The sequence below is a fragment of the Apteryx rowi genome, unplaced genomic scaffold, assembly GCF_003343035.1.
Source record: "Apteryx rowi isolate R43461 unplaced genomic scaffold, aptRow1 scaffold_363, whole genome shotgun sequence".
NCBI classification, from domain to species: domain Eukaryota; kingdom Metazoa; phylum Chordata; class Aves; order Apterygiformes; family Apterygidae; genus Apteryx; species Apteryx rowi.
This window is the reverse complement of record NW_020450119.1, coordinates 216,420-233,783: the sequence shown is the minus strand read 5'-3', so window position 1 is coordinate 233,783 and position 17,364 is coordinate 216,420. Positions and strand designations below refer to the sequence as shown.

The 17,364-nt window shown below is 41.1% G+C and overlaps 1 protein-coding gene across 11 annotated transcripts in view; it reads right to left on the bottom strand.

Moving 5' to 3' along the window:
* Positions 1-17,364, bottom strand: part of DEAF1 (DEAF1, transcription factor) — a 33,110-nt gene that overhangs the window by 3,939 nt on the left and 11,807 nt on the right. For 3 of the 11 annotated variants that reach the window (XM_026073188.1, XM_026073190.1, XM_026073191.1), the window contains exons 10-14: positions 14,573-14,823; positions 6,330-6,395; positions 4,256-4,345; positions 3,476-3,585; positions 1,274-1,942 (exon numbers count right to left, since the gene is read on the bottom strand). In XM_026073188.1, coding sequence (XP_025928973.1) covers positions 1,897-1,942; positions 3,476-3,585; positions 4,256-4,345; positions 6,330-6,395; positions 14,573-14,823 — 563 coding nt within the window. In that variant the 3' untranslated portion in view covers positions 1,274-1,896. The other 8 variants (XM_026073189.1, XM_026073193.1, XM_026073192.1 and 5 more) reach the window with 8 other exon arrangements.

The window sequence follows — 17,364 nt, the reverse complement described above, 5'->3', positions numbered from 1 at the left end:
TGTCCTCATTCTGTCTCAGTTTGTGCTTGGCTTTCCATTAGAGAATGATTTTCTTAATAGTAGACAGGCACGCTTCTACCTTTATTTTACAAACTCTAATTCTTCATCCGCAGTAGGCAGCAGTCCCTCCTTTCAGCAGTACTGCCTTTGCCCATTAAGTTCTGCAGTAAAAGAAATAACTTTTCCGTAAATGGCCAACCATCAGAAAAAAACATTATTCAACTGCCTCCAACATGTGCTGGATAACAGTAGTCATCTCTCCATGAAGAGGTCCCATCTGGTGCTTCTCAGTAGCTGAAGCAGCAGGCAAAAAACCCCCTACTGAATGGTCTTTGTGGAGAGAGATCTCAACAGTACAGGAGACTGGCATAAGAGATGATAAACCAGTTTCCACCTCCTTATAACAAAAAAATTGTGAGATTCACAGAGGAGGGAATGGACTTATTAGAAACCTCTAGTTTAAGATTAAAGATTTTCCATCACTTTTCTCTCCATTATTACTTTCCTGTAACTCTGGATGAAAACTTTCTCCTTTTGATAACAATCACGATGCTGCACTGGGTCACCCTGTGATTCAAAGGTGGCACCTCTTATACTGTAAGATAAACAATAATCCTCCTTCCCCAACGATACTAATTTGGAATGAATAACCAGATAAGATAAGTACACCACTCACAGTTGCTATGCCTGAAAATGAAAAAAGAACCAAGGAAGAGGTGTGGATGTTTACGAGAATCCTCAAGTTTGATGCGTTACTCTTAAAAAAGAAATAAAGGAGCCTGATTAGTTTAAATTATTAAAGGAATACATTAATAATTAAAGGATTTTGTTGCCTTAACGACTGTAGTGAATGAAGCAAATAACCTCCCAATGCTCATCACTTCTCTAATTAGCAGCTACTAAATAGTGATGACATGGTAACGCTCATTTATATATTCTTACTTTGGGTTTGATCGGATCTGATTTTGGCCAGATGGCTGCTGCAAGGTGGCAGCTAAGGCAGGCCAACATCATGAAATTTCACCTCTCCTGCTGAAAAATCTACATCCAAGCCATCTTTCTATATGAAGACGAAGAGAAACACACACCGGTGCATGTACCGTTCTGTAACCACAGCTGCATTCTAGTCATACCAACTCCTAAAAGCCCTGTCTGTTCTGACTTTCTGCATTTATTAATAGACTAAAGTGCTGCAGTGGGAATTAAATAGTACAGTAGGGCGCTCTCATGCTTTCACTGCATTTTATTTAACAACACATTATTTTTCACTTACATTCAAGTGCAGAAGCTCCAATGTGTTCCAAATTTGCCCAGCACAGAGGGAACACAGGAAAAAAAAATCCTTCCAATGGCAAATTAGAGTTTATACTGTCTTTTTCAAGACAATTAAATAAACCGAATGAAGGATCACTCCTTTTTTCATATGAGAGGTAGGGAGGCACAGGGAGAAGGAAACATTGGCAAATCTCATTGCAGCAACTGCTTTAGATCCATCTCAAGAGAGATGATATCACTGTAATCCACACGGTGGAGATTTCAGTCTGGCAAGGTCAAAGCTTCCTTAAACTGAAGGTGGCACCCAGCTGGTAGATTGCAGATAGTTGTGGTTTTTTTTTCTTTTTTCCCCAGATCAGGTTTTCTCAGTCTCTGCATTATTCAAACTTTTGGAATACGCTTGTGAGTAGGCAAATGCTGTCACTTTATTAAAAAGTCTTTCAAAAATGAGTTTGCTAGTGAGAAGAGTCTGGTTCCTAAATGACGGACCATTCACATTTGGCTCGCCGATCCAGCCGGCCCCACTACATTGTTCATGGAAAATGTAAAGAGGTAGGTTTGTTCAGACCGTGACTTTCTCCATTACACTGTCCGTGACATGCACCTCGTCTGCTTGCACCGTCACCGTGGCTGACTGACCACACATATGCTGGTGATCCTTCCAGTCCTGCAAGGGAAGTGGAAATGAAAAGGTCATGGAGAAAAACTGGCCCAAGGAAACTATACAACCTGCAAAAGCAAACTCAACCCCAACAGAAGCTGTATTTGAGAACTGCTTTCTCCAGCACAGATGGGTTGCAGCAGGTCTCTCTAGTGCTCTGCCAAACAAGACTAACTACGGATAGGAAAGAAGGAAGCACATATTGGGTCAATACTAGAGGGGGAAATGAGCTAAGCCGAATGCTGGTTCCTAGTCCAGAAACTGATTTAGCACATCAGTGTCAGTTAGGGCTTGGAAAATTTAAACAAAGCAGAGTCAGAACTTAACTTAAACCCACTCCTGAAAGACAGCTCAAAAATATCTCTAGTACCATACAAGGTGCCTTACTTCAGTAATGGTAAAGGAGAGGAATACAATTCCTAGCATATCGCTATTACCTCCCGATATATTCTTTCTTTACACACTAGTGTGAGCTAACCAAATACTGATGTAACTAACTTGCTCAAATCAGAGGTCACAGATCATAGAACATAAATACAGGGGGAATCTCAAGGATTCAGTTATTGACAAGTGGCTCAAACTAGCCCACCATATTACTTCACAGAGCTCTAGCTATGGGCACAGGGAGATGTTATCTTGGAATTGAAGAGCTGCTTAGTAAAAAAGGCAAAACCTGACTACTCAATGCCATTTCCCAGTATGTTTTGTACCGACAGAACAATATGGTAGAACCACTGTCCCTGAGATCCTTCGGGAGACAACAGGTAGATTTCTTAAGGTTTTTACAAGCAACATTTGTTCTTTGGAAATTTTAATCTTTAATAATTTTAATCTTTTTGCTGCACAAGCAGACAACTCCACACAACCAGGAAGCAGTCAAAATTCATCAATTACTTAATACACCTGGCTTCAGCTGATGAAGACTGAACTTGGACAAACTGCAAAATCATAACCGTTGCTAAACTAAATTATCCCTGCCTCTAAGGCAAGAGGTGCCAAGAGTCTTTGTGAAGAACCAGTGGGAAACTTGAACCACAGCAATTTCCTTCAGGTAACAGGTATTTTTACCTGTTAACATACCTGTTTCCATCTCCATCCTTCAAAATGCTATAGGTTGTCTCAGTTTACCTAATTCACTCCACAGTCAATCTCTGTAGCATCACAATTAATGCAAAGTACAAGAGATCTGTGTCCTCAGTGACACGGCAGGACCATATGTACTGAGGAGTATTTAATTTACCAGGAAGTGTTAGGGAAAGGTTGTAAAAAATGCTCCTATCTCACTGGTCCCTATGCTCCCCACAGTTCACTTAGTGAGATGCCCAGACCCTCATTTCTGGTTTTACCCAGATTTTTAGTTCACCTTTAAAAATGTGTATTTTGAAGACCTTCCCTCCCTGTTGCCATAAACAGGTATGAGGCCACATCATCAAATGTGATCAGAAACAAACTTTTTTGGTTTACATGTGTACCACATTGATGGAGCAAGATTAAGCACAAGATTATAGTTTTACCTCACACCATGACAGAAAGGTTTACCTTGGCAGTTGGGAGATAGTAGAAGTTCCTATTGTCCAAGTGGAGCTTGCTGTCAGGGCCCAGAGTGCATTTCTTCCCCTGTAGGAGTTTGGCTGCACAAAGCCAGCCCTCTGGTAAGAGCTGTTTGAGAAAGAGCTGAAAGGATCTTCAGCAGATGCTTCCCCACTCCTTCATGAGGGAGTTGCTTTTAACCCTGACCACGTACCCTGGTGATCCAGACCCTGACCATAACCTGCCGAGCTGCCTCATCACTCCAATCTTGCCTGGAGATCCCTGAACTCTTGGGTGACCCCGATTACTATCATCAGACCTGCAATGCTGGCTGTGCTTGGGTACTGTGGGACTGCACCTTTGGCCTCTACTTGCCTTGCTGTGACTCTGGGCTCCCTTTCCTTTTGGAGCAGCCTGCCCATGCTGCTCCCTGCCACTTGTCACTGACGAACAATACACAGCGCAAGCAGTAGGACCAACAGAGCTCTCGCAGCTTCCCTCCTTGCTTTTTCAGGCTCATGCGCTGCTATGCAGTTGACTTTTATTGCTCCTTACTGCTTCTTCTCCAGTCTCCAACTGGCAGGGCATGTTCAGGATGCTGAGTGAAACTGAGGCTGTTGATTCATGCAAGACTTATGGTCTGACTACCTGCATTATATGACAAGTTTTGCAGCCCACTCCTCTTGCTGTTCTTACAACATTAGGTAGCATACTACAGGTCTGGCTTTCCCCACATTCACACAGCACTCTTTGGACAACTGAATCAGCAATTCATGAATAGTCTTTTACCTTCCGCTGACAAAAAGTGGAGCAGTAGTTGACTTTATGGCATCCTGTGCACTCATTCGTTGCCTCACGACCACAGTTCACGCAGGACTGCTGTGAAAATGAAAGGCAAAGTGACCGTGTCAGAGATGACAACAAAAGGGAGATCATTAAAGAGTAATACAGGTCTTGTAATGTGATGTAATGCAGGATTGGTGGCAAAGACAGACTGAACAGAGGGGCAGAAATGCTCTGAGTTTTTCTGCAGCATGTAACTGGAAATGTACTTGACAGTGGTGTGAAGATGAAAGCTGAGGGATTACAGCCCCCTTAGTCCCTGTTTGCCAATAAATCTTCAACACATGAACATAAGCAAATAGGCACAGTGGTTTCTGGGTACTTTCAGACCTCCACTCTCCTTGCCATTTCAGCTGGGATCACTTTGGAAAAAGAAATGCACCTTTGTTTTCCTTTCTAGAGGGCAAGAAGCCCTTCAAAACCATGGGTAATACAGTGGGTTGTCACGGAAATCTGTCCACAGTGAAATACAGATGCCTCCCTCTGCATAGGCAATTTATGTCAGCCACTCCCAGCTTAATACAGACTTCAGCAGGAGTCAGTCTTAACCAACAGCAGGTGTATTCCAAACAGACAGCAGCGTATAGGCTATATGTAGGCAATCCATACCTGAACTCTCCGTTTAACTCAAATTTAAAAATTTAAAAGACAGGTTTGTTTGGCGGCTTTTCAGGTTTACAATCCTAAATGTGTCTGAGAACAGGGTCTTGGGAAGGACAACAAGAGTGGGCATGAGGACAGTACCCTTCAATTTTACCTCTCCCTGTTTTTTGAGAAGGAGAAGGGATCTAATCCTTAAAAAATTATGGGCAAAACAGGCTTGCTTCCTTTGCCAGTAAGCAGTATGATTATATAAGCAGTATGCTAATGGAGAAATAGAAAAAAGAGGAGTGAAATTAAAAAGACTGTAACAGAAGCACAGGACTTAGCCCTAGAAGTAAGACAGGATGGGACAGATGGATTATGGGCTAACAAATCACACTTAGTTTTTAACGGATGTTTTTGTGTCTAGCACTTTAATCTTGTATCAGTGACATCAGTTAACATAACTTGTATGTTTAGGTGGAAATATCAATGAACTATCACAGAAATAAGCACTTCACAGAGCATTCAGTTTCCAACTCATTAAATTACTGACAAATCATTAGCAAGTCAGAGCAGTGTGAGGTCATGACAGGAAGCGTTTCTTGGCTGTGAAGGTACTGTTAGTGTGGTACATAACACAGGCAATATTTAGTTCCACTGGCTCCCTCCTTCTTTTGAACACAACCAATCTAACAATCGATGCCCTGATTAACACTGAGTTCATCACACCATGGGCTCATATCTTATCGCTGTACCTACAATTAACAGTTGGTGTAACTGAACTATATTTGTATTCCTAATGTACAGCTATAAGCTCAGGCCACCAAAAGGAGGCTTAAAGCTGCTCCAAATTGCAAAATCTGTCCCATAAAGATACTAGTGTGTCCATAACTTGCATAGTACTGCAAAATGTTGAAAATACACAGTATATGCATTTGTACGCAGAGATCTTAGAAAGCACTGTTGAATAAGGCATAAAGATATGAGGTCTTAAATCATGTGTCCTGAAATAGAAGTTTAACTTATATTCCCATTCTGAAAGCCAGAGGGAACCATGTGGCTTTGATAACCAACTTGCAAGACAAAAAGGAACAGAATTTCGTATCATACCTTAGTGATACATATCAGTTAAAGCTGCAATACCATGACTCAGAAGTGACTCAGATTGATTAATCTGGCCAGACGATGATAAAAGATTGTGAAAACATAGAAGGACTGTGAAACACGGAACACAATGTGAACAGGACAAACTTTGCTAGAACAGAGCATTAGCACAGCTAGGGAGAGCTTGGATCTCTGCTAGAAGAAAAGGCCAGATATAAAATACATGATTTCTGTAATAATAATAGAAAACTCTGTATCTTTAATTGGAACAAGACAAAGAACAAGATATCCCAAAGGACTCTTCATAAAATATGAGACATCCTCAGCTTACCTTGATGATGATTTCTGTTTTCCCATCTACATCTTCTGTTTGTTGAAATAACTGGTTCTGATACTGCTGCAATGAAAAATACACCAGACTTGTTATTTCATAGCCAGCATATGACACGAGGAGTTGAAAAGGATGAACTATATTGAGGATCCTGCCACAGAGCTTGCTTCTGTCAAGCCCAAAACTATACATGGAAGAGCACTGGAAGGAACCATTGAGCTCCCTTACAACAAAGAGACACTATGCCATTATTTGGAGACAGATGAAGAAGCTTGCAAGAATATGGTCCACTGTAGAGAAGCAAGATCACAAACCATCGACTAAGTGCACCATTCATTCAAAATCCACTCTCCCACTCCATCAGGCTGAGCACTCTATTCTTTAAACAGGTGGCTTAATTGTGTACAAGAGGACTTCACCCTACACATGAGAGATTGAGAACTTAGCAAAGAAAACTGGAGGAAAATTCCATGGCAATAGGGCCGAAGTGCCACCTTCTTGGGCCACTTTGGTTCAAGTCCAGTGATCCTACCCCACTAAAAGGCAAAAGAGAGTCTGGAGAGATGGAATAGCCCAACAGACATGGGATTGGATTAGAAAACAAATGGACAAAATTAACATACCCAAGACTTTTTAAAGAGAGCATCAACCATAACCATTATTCTTCCTTTTAATGAAAGGGTAAAAGCATACACTAAACAGTCCTCTGAAGGTGAATTTTAAAGCTGAAGGAATTTAGTTTGCTCTGGAGCAGAAATACTGACAATCAGTCAGTCAGTCTGTCCAACCTCTCTCTTCTGAGCACAGAGCCTCTAGGGATTTATGCTCGATCTTCACAATTAAAACATTAGGCAAATTCAGTGGGGTTGGAAAAGCAGCAGTCTTTCAAGATAAGCCATAACTGGGATTCTGTTTCAGGAAGATGTGAGTTTGCCTCCAATTTATTACTGGACAGTAATTGAGTCTGTACAAGTTCACACCTCAGATGTGTTGCATGTTTACTTCAAACAAGTTCATGAGTCCAATCAAGTGCTCCTCCACCTATTGTATGACCATGCTCAACAGCCAACTCTGCTGAGAAACAAGAATCATAGAACAAAGGAATTCAAAACTGTGCCCAATTTGATTACATACTAACCCTGATTTAAATTCCACTGGGAACAGTTAAAGAGGAAAAAAAAAAAACAAAAAAAAACAACCCGCACCTTCAGGCAAAGTAGGTTTACCCAGGAGTATGAACCAACATATAAGGAGATTAAAGGCTTAGTTTCAGAGTGTCTCTATGACCTGACATCACAGTATTTATTCTCCTGTGAAATCACAACCTTCAAAACCTTTATGTTACCATGACACAAAGTCAAATTAAAAAACTCTCTAGGGAGATGAAGGAGAAGGCAGAGAATACTCCTGCTGTATACAAGAGGTATGATTTGGTTCTGCCATTATTAGACTAATAGGCAAGACCAGACTAATTAGCAATACCGAACACATACACAGCATCCTCAGCTCTTCATGTATTGGGTAGGTAAAAGTTAAGTGTATATCATGTCTATTGAAATTTCAAAATTATTATTTTGAGACTACTCTTTGAAAACCAAAATTTTGTCCAAGCATTCTCATTAAGACAGGAAATACACCTGCAAGCTTGAGATGTGGCTTCTGGCAGGAGAATCAATCTTCTGGTGTCTTAGGGAGAAAATGACTGTGATTCTTGAGAGAATATTACTGTTAGTGAGCATCTGGAGTGAAGAAGCTGGGACTCAATGCTTTGTGCTGTAGCATCTGCCCTCTACCACTCTACCAGTCACTTCTCTGCACCTAGGCAGAGAATTGGGCTGGGAGGAAACAGCAAATTCTTCAGGAAAGGTTGAAATGAACTTTCCATTAGCAAGTGAAAGACAAATAACCCACGCCTAGAGAACTGGATAGAAATGGTCTAGGAAAACTACCCAATGCTTCTAAACTTCTTTTTGGTGAGGAAGGTAGAAATACGGATGCCAAAGCATGGGGTAAGATGGCATTTAAATACAACTAGAAAATCACTGCATACATAGTCCCTGTCAGTAAAGTGCCCTCTGCAATAGCCTGTGCAGAGCCATGTGCAAGTCAAGGACACACTGAATTTCAGTTCTGAGAAAGTGCCATAGTTCCAGAATTGAAACGCTTTCCATCATCAGAATCCACTTAAACCTCTATAAATGTGGCTAATCTTGTTTTCTTGGGAGATTTCCAACAAGAAAGAGATCAAGAGGAAGTTCAGGCATCCACTATCCTTGTCTGAGCCACAATAGCTCTTCCATGTCTGCTCTCAATCCCTGAAATGTACTGGTGGAAACCACACGTTTACTTAACCTTCTTCTACCTTATTCTTATCCATCTGAGCAGTGAGTCCTCTGGTTACGCAAGACCCACAGTGTGAAGAATTCAAGGCATTCAGAAAATAAGGAGAAGGAAAAGGTGTGATCAGAGGAAGGATCAAGCCAGACATGTCCAGATCTCTAACGAAACCATCTCCAGAAAAACTCTTGCCAACATCCAGTTCTCAATTTGTTTCACTGGTGCCTTTGAGAGTATAATCTGTTATTTGCCTACTAGAGCTACATTTCTTAAATGCTCAACCTTTTTTAGGTTAATTTTATACTCTCTAGTCCTGAATTGTTTTAATCTTTCTAAAAAAGAATAGAATTCAGATGGTCCAGCTGTTAACCGATTTAATCTTCCACCTTGTTTTCAAATGGACAGGGCCCTGTAGACACCACGGCATTAAAGAAAGAGGACTATTTCAGTTTAAAAAAACTGTCAGAATTCAACACCAATTATTTTTAATTTATACAGGGACACTGTTTAACACATTTCCTGCATGTCCTTATTATCTTCCAGTAGTGTCTTCTGGCACAGGATTTGGTGAGTTTATATATTCTCCCCTTCTTAAAGTTCATCTGATATAAACGATGGCTTAATGCACTCTCAAAAAAATTACATTTTCAAAGCACATAGACCTTTGTGTAAAGGACTTTCTTTAATCCATTCCTTTTGGACCAATCCTGCAAGTGGTCAAATATCTCTTGTAAGAGACACTGAGCCTTTGTTGATCCGCTCACCCTCTCCATAATTTTTTTTTTAAATCAGAAAATACAGTAAAACCAAAATTGAGACAATACCCAAAGGATCAGACATACTCAGCCACAAGTTATTTAATGAGGCTAGCAGAGAACTTTCTATGAACAGCCGAATGAAATTCCGACAGAGCAGTTACATTCAATGAAAAACGCCAAGAAAGCTTGCAAATATTTTTATATTTTCTGTAATAAGCATGATTCATTTTAAAAAGTTAGTATAAACACTGAACTGCAGGGTTTATGGTTCAGTTTTCTTTCAGTGTATCACTTCCTGAGACTTCTACATAATGCAAATATAACTTATACTTGGTGTCTCTGCAAGCAGAAAGCCATACATGGGCTGAGCACGTGCTGCACGTGTGCCTGTTGTTTATATATGGAAAGCACATGGCTGATGGCCACCATGTTTTTAAACAGGGTTCATCTTCATATCTGGAACTACAAGGGCTCTGCTTTTTAATTAAGGAGTTCTCACCCGCTACACACGGGATACTGCACACAGTAACAAGACAGAAAAGGTCTTTTCAACCTCTACCTTGGAATCTATGAACAATTCTGTTTCAAAAGCAATTATTGAAAAACAAATTATTCTCATAAATGTTGGAACTCTAATTTTCAGATTTACAAGCTGTCCTTATTTTAAGGACTTATATTGCTGACACTTCGTATTTTTACAAAACCTTTTACCCAGATATCCTACCACTTTGCAAAATGGTACACAAGCCCTCTGTGAAGGAAGTGCTATTCTTATTTTAAACAGCAGGCTCTGAGGCCCAGAGAGGCCAAGGACTTACCCGAGAGCACTTAAGCAACTTGTGGCAAAGCTGAAAACAAAATCTGGAAGCGATCCTCAGTCTTGAAGTTTGCCCAACAAGTCATGATCCTTAAACAAATTTACAGAAACTAAAAGGACAAAGATGGCAACAGAGTGCATTTGAGGACTTCCAAATGACAAAATTACGTGTGAGAAAACTATGTCAGTGAAGCCTTCAGTTCCAGTGCTTGGAATTTGTGACCTACAGTTTCTTCAGGACACCTAAGGATATCACAAGACCCTAACACAGAGCATTACGTGACTGTAACACTCATCATACTAGTAGTGAGGCAGAGTGAACAAAAAACTTCATGTCACACATAAGAGAAGAATGAAAGACAGATGTATTTTCCAATATTTTCTCTAATTATATATGAAGACATACATTTATATTCCACTACTGTACAGCTTAATGCCTATTTTTTCTTTCTAAATTCTCAGTGTCTTCCAATTCAGTCATCCTGTTAATTTTGAGTACTTCGTATCCAGGTATTGCCATGTGTTTGAGACTGCAGTAAGGGATTCAATCTTCCTGCAAAATTCATATTAGACATACCATCTTAAGAAAGGAACCTGACCGGAGATGCTTCCAATTTATATTGTGCTCATTATGTTTTTTATTTGCTCCTTTTAGCAAGTGCCCTTCCTGCCAAAATTCCTCTCTAATGTTGGCGTTTCCACTTTCAAAAATAACAGATGAGGAGAATAATATATTCCTCAGGCTCCATTGAATAGTCCTGGAAAATACCATTAGCAAGTGTGACCAGAATGTAACAGTGATGTTTGCTCTTTGACTTCACACATAACAAAAATAAGCTTACAGTCTGCACAAATCCCTCCCCTGCTCTAAGAAAACAGAATCACAGAATCACAGAATCGCTGAGGTTGGAAGGGACCTCTGGAGATCATCTAGTCCAACCCCCCTGCTCAAGCAGGGTCACCTAGAGCACGTTGCACAGGATTGTGTCCAGGCGGGTCTGGAATATCTCCAGAGAAGGAGATTCCACAACCTCTCTGGGCAACCTGTTCCAGTGCTCTGTCACCCTCACAGTGAAAAAGTTTTTCCTCATGTTCAGATGGAATTGTCTGTGTTCAGTTTGTGCCCCTTGCCTCGCGTCCTGTCGCTGGGCACCACTGAAAAGAGTCTGGTCCCATCCTCTCGACACCCTCCCTTCAGATACTTGTACACATTGATAAGATCCCCTCTCAGCCTTCTCTTCTCCAGGCTAAACAGGCCCAGCTCTCTCAGTCTTTCCTCCTAAGAGAGATGTTCCAGTCCCCTAATCATCTTTGTAGCCCTACTAGAAGCAAAAGCCTGCCTCTAGCAGTTGGGAGTTCTGTAGATCCCACAAGCACAAGGCGCTGCTCAGTACAGAGTACCATTTCTTGTAGTTAAAGCTAAGCCAACCAAACTGCTGCTATACAGAAGCAGATTGCTTCATTTGTGATGCTTAATGAGCTCCAAAGCTCATTAAATAGTAAGTATAATAAAATAAGTGAAACGCAATATAAGAAGTGATACACGATATACAATAAGGCATATAATTAAGTGATAAACAATTCTTAACGCTTCTTAATTTATTGTTTTCTAGGAAGAATAAGACAGAAGTTGCGCATAAGGAAGTTTTCCTATTTGTTTGCTCTTCTTGCCACTTGTTCTCTACTCTGCTTAAACTTGGGGCTGCTTCAGACACTCTCTGAAGGGCAGGTAAAGACACTGCTGTCCCAATCTCTCTGCCTTGCTCTTCTGTTAGAAGTTACAGGCTATCTCCCTCTTTAGCAGGGACGCTAGATGAACAAGGCCAGAGCTGGCAGTTACTAGATCAAAAATGCTTGAACACAAGTTCAAGAGACAGGGTGCTGAACTAGGGAAATAGTTCTGCACCACTGCAGGAAGTTAAGATACCTGTTATTTACAGACATGGCAATGAAGTTTGTGTATGCAGTTGGGAACTAGATTGCTCCTGCTAACAGATTTCTTTAATCCTGCTACGTATTAAGTCATTCTTCCAGGAAGAGCTGAATCTACAGCTCTGTTATAATTTAATCTATTGTATGGCCTTTGCTCTGCAGCTCTGACATAATGAAACACTCTTTCTTTTCTAAATACGTAGGAACATACCGCCACACAGAAATTCTGCAGACTGGTAGTACTCCTACATGGAAGTGTCCACACTGCTGCATCCACTGTCCCTGTTAATGAAAAGAAAAAAGGCAGCAGGTGGGCTCCACCTATTCGTTAGCCCTTAGGAGTTCTGTGGGCATAACAAATACAAAATATTGATAAAGCACCTATCTCCTCTGCATTAAACTGGTCCAGCAAAAATCGTCAACAAAAAAAGGTAGGTTTACTTCTATTCCCCCTTCTCGTATACCTTAAGTGTCAAAAAAGCAGTTACGACCAGATACAAACTTATGGTGGGAAAGAGACATGTTACAAATCAGGGAAATGCTCATGAAATCAGAAAAGCACCTTTAAGCAACACAAAAGCAGACAGCCAATTATTTGACATTTATTACAGTTACTTCAAATGCCAGTCCTGTACCCAGAAACCCAGAAGTTTTTCCAAAAATGGAATTTTCACCGGACGGTATTCAGAAATAGCTACCTGCAGTATACCCAGATGGTTTCAGATGCTGGCACAAAGCAGCATGCTTGAGAATCATTATTTGGATACAAAAAAATACCACCATCAGCAAGAGTGTTTATCCAAATACCAAGCTGTCGAGGAACCCATTACAAAAGAGGAATGGTAAGACGCATAAATCGTTTAGCTGAGGATTCAAAAGTTACTGAGAAAAGGACCTCCTCTGGAAACAAACACATGCTCATCCTTGCCTTGTAAAGCCAGCACTTTAATCGGTACACAGGAGTGATTTTAACTCCCATTCCTGGGACAAGAAGAAACTATGAGTACACTGAAGCAAATACACTTTGCCTCGGCTGGATTTGGATCAGAGGGGGAATGGACACTGAACAGCTGTTCCAGAAACCACTGTAAGGATAAACAGAAGGGAAGACAGCACATAAACTGGAAAAGGAAGCAGAGAGCGAAGTTAAACAAAGTCAGATTTTCAGCTATAAACTGTGTCAAAGCTTCCAACTTTTCAGCATCCCATGCTCTACACAGCTTTTTAGCAGCAGACGGCCCACAACTGGACAGCAGCATGAACACCCCTTCTGCCCAGGTGGAAGGCAGGGAAGAATTAGACTCTCAACATATCACACACCTGCACATCAAGGATGCAGCGTACAGAAGAGTTTAGCAGAGACAACGTGGCAAAGAATATCAAAGACGCTGCAAGGACTGTCATAGGGGTTCTCAGCTCTCAGCAAAGTCTTCCCACACACAATTCTTCAAGGTCTCTTGCTGCACACTCATGCCTATGAATTCAGCGGAAAGCTGACGTTAGCAATAACGCCAATGGCAACAGCAGATAGTGTGGTGTAACAGAAAGGAGTTCATCAGCTATTGACAACGGAACAAATTCACAGTAAAACTGCCCTCCCTTTCTCCCTCAAGTCCACACCAGCAGCTGTGGACCTGCAGGAGAAGGGGAATGCATTCAGCAGCGCATGGAGCTGGATTCAGGGTGCAGGCATGAACTGGTGTAAAGAAGAATCCAGGGTCCCTACCATGCATCAGTTTAAAAGAAGAAAAGCAGGGAGAACAGGGCAATCTTTGTAGATGATCTCTTACAGAGGAGATAAGGGCCCCTGAGTACTAGCCTGCAGGGAATACTCTTGTAGTCCTTGCCATTGCAGCCTGCCTTGCAGTCCTACCACAGGACTCACGTGAGATCAGCTTGCACAATGCTCAGTAAGACACCTCAAAATTTTACTGCTTATCTTCCCCACAAACTCCACAGCTTGCTCTTCTTTTCATCCCTGCACCTCTTCAGGCAGTCAGAAGCCTCTGATAGCCTTGCTCACTTGACATGAAGAAAGCATCGCCACGTGGCTGAACACTCAGGATCTTCCCTATACCAGGGTTCATTGAGAATTCAGTGTTCATGTCTCAGAAATTTATGGACACCTGATGCAAGAGCTCAGGACTTGTAACACCAAACTGTTCATGTGACTAGCCTGCTACCCTCAGCTACTGGAATCCCAGAACACTCTATTCCTTTCCTCATGACATGAATAACTCTGATTTGTCTAGGTAGTACTGCTATCAAGGAATTTAGAAACAATTTCTAAGGGCTACCACAGTTACAGCCAGTGAAGAACAGCAAGGTACTGCTTTACTCATCATTCAGCCAAAAAGATGGCCTTGGCTGAGTCGTCTCACCTCCTCTGGCATCATTACCTCTTTCCTCTCCACATCAGCTTGAATTTTCGCCTGCGTGACAGCAGCCTCGCGGAAGGAGGAGCTGGCCTGTTTAGCCTGTTCAATGAGAGTCTTCAGTTGCTGGGCTGTGTTGAGCAACGAATTAACCATCTCTTCCAAGTACAGCCAGCTTCGCTGCTCGGTCACTTCCAGCCCATTCACCACCGAAGGGGATATGGCTTTGGTAGGGGTAGTGGGGGGCACCGCCAGGGCAGGGAGTGAGGTCAGCACTGAATATAAAGAAAGCAAAACAAAATATATAGAATTAGAGCATTCCATTTCCACAGAGTGCTTCTGTTTACAAGCTCTACCAAAACTTCCAGTCCAGCTAAGTTTCAGCTAAACAGACCTACCTTACGTGAATCAGAGCTGTGCAGAGTAAGCCCGTGGGTTAAGRTCAAATCCAGAGGACTGAAGAACATGCACTCCTAACCCTATTGTTCACTCTAGGAAGGAATTAACACCTTCTAGCACTGCTGCAGAGAGGCACAATTAAGTAGTGAAGATAAGACCCCCAACAACTTGTCTGCCACTATCATGATGTTCCACCTATGTTTCCCTTAACTATCGCTAAAATAAGGTTATAATAAATCCTTCAGTGACCTAAAATACCAAGTGCTCCATAATATTTTTGAAATCAGGAGTAATCACAGATTCCCATCTCTCTTAGTTTGTGTACCTATTTAATTACTCCATATATCAGACTAGAAGACAGAATACAACAGCAAACCTAGATCTGCAACACCCACCATCTTAATTCCGAACCCTACCGCTGGCCTTGAACAAACACTTTTTTAACACTCTCCAGCCTGAAACTCTCCTGACATCACTACACAGGTATCAACTCTCAGGTTGCAAAACAGGCATCAGTCCACACTATGCTCCCCTATGTTTCCCTATGGAATTCTGATCTTAACAGTAACCCTGAACCAAGACTGGAATATAAACAAGACAGTTATCATCACCTCAAAAATACACATATGACATAAACACACTTTCCAGAAACACTCTTTGGGAAGTCCCTTATAGAAAGCCCAACAATTGTTATTTCTTTGGACTCCATCATCTTGGATTCTAACCATAAAACAAACTATGAGCATAAAAATACACATACCACACTCAAACACCAAAAGGCTTTTAAAAAAACTTTCACAGCCATCTGTATCTCTTTCAAATGTATCAGTCTATTTCAAATGTATCAGATTTTCCAAACAGCAACATTCATTGAACCTCTGAAACCTCTCCTTTCCAAATCCCAAGGATGGCAGTGAACATACACAGTTTAGATGGAAATTTTAACATAAGACATTAACATCCACTGACATTTGCTTTACATTTACTGTGTTGGACAGTCTTAAAAAAAAAAAGAAAAAAAAAAGGAGTAATTTCTTGTCTGCAGCCCTTTCCTCCAGAACCCAGCTATAGCACTTAACTTTTGTATAAACCAGAAGGCCACAGGTATGAAACTAAATATGAAAGCACAGAAACCCAGCAATAGTTCTCCTAAACATACTCCAAGGGATATTAAAAGAACAAAACCAAATCAATTGAGATGTTGCAGCCTTTACTTTTTCAAATACTAACCATAACCCTAACAGTAACTGCAGGTTTGAATATGTTAACTAGGAAGCCACCAGAAGAAAGAAGTGAAAAGTCCTACCCCAGTAACCCAACAATGCTTTCCTTGAACTAACCCCCAAATCTTGCAATTACTGTGGCTCTGTAGTCTTTCCTTTTCCAAAACCTACACTAGAAAAATAAACACAAGTTCTAGAAAACCACCAATACCGATCTCAGACTTACTTTCACAAATGTTTCAGAAAAAATATCAGTTACTGTGTCTCTAAAACATTTACTTTTCATAACACTAGCCATAACCCTAAGTTTGCATACACACGGGGAGGCCATAGCATGAGGAAATTAAATCTAGGTGTAGGCACCCAACAATACACAGTGTACACTCACCTCAGGCAACATTTCCAGGAACAAACGTTATCTGGCTTTGCTGGCCTTATTTTCCCCAAATCTAACTCTAACTCTAGCTATAAATACGCACTATCTGCCATAAAATTAAGCTCAAGACGTTCACATCTACCAACAGCTGACCTCAAAATTCCCCTCTACACTGTTCACCAAAACAAAAAACAAACTAAGAAAAAAAGGCAGCACTACCTTCAGGTCTGTGTGGCCTTACTGGGTGAAAAATCTACCAATAGTCTATTTCAGGAATTTTCTGTGCATATTTAGGTAGGAGCTTCAAAATGATTCAGCACACAGGAAAATGAATATGTACTGCAGGCTGAGAAAACACATACTTTCCCGGGTAGTTTGGCAGCATAGCTGCCATGGTAGGGTACTATTAAACTATTAAACTAACTATTAACTATTCCATTAAAAAGGAAAGTTATCGGAGCCAGATTTTCTTCCTGGAAACCAGAGTTAAGAAAATAAACTTACTAAGCAGGAAGTTCTTGAACAAAGCGTAGAGGTTGGACTGCCTGAAGGCACTTCATTCTCACTCTATTAGCAGTCTCTCATCACAATCCATTTTGGATATCATTACAGATATTCATAAAAATAGCTTTCTAGTCAGTCTCGTCTTCCTAAGGTGGCTCCAGAAAGAAAGACAGAAACCAGTCTCTCAAACTTCTTTCACTGTGGAACGGAGCTCAGAATAGCAGACTGCACAAACTAGTTAAATTCAGAATGACAGACCCCTCATTCAGGAAAACATCTTCAGGGCCACACTTGAAATGAGACTTAAAATTCAA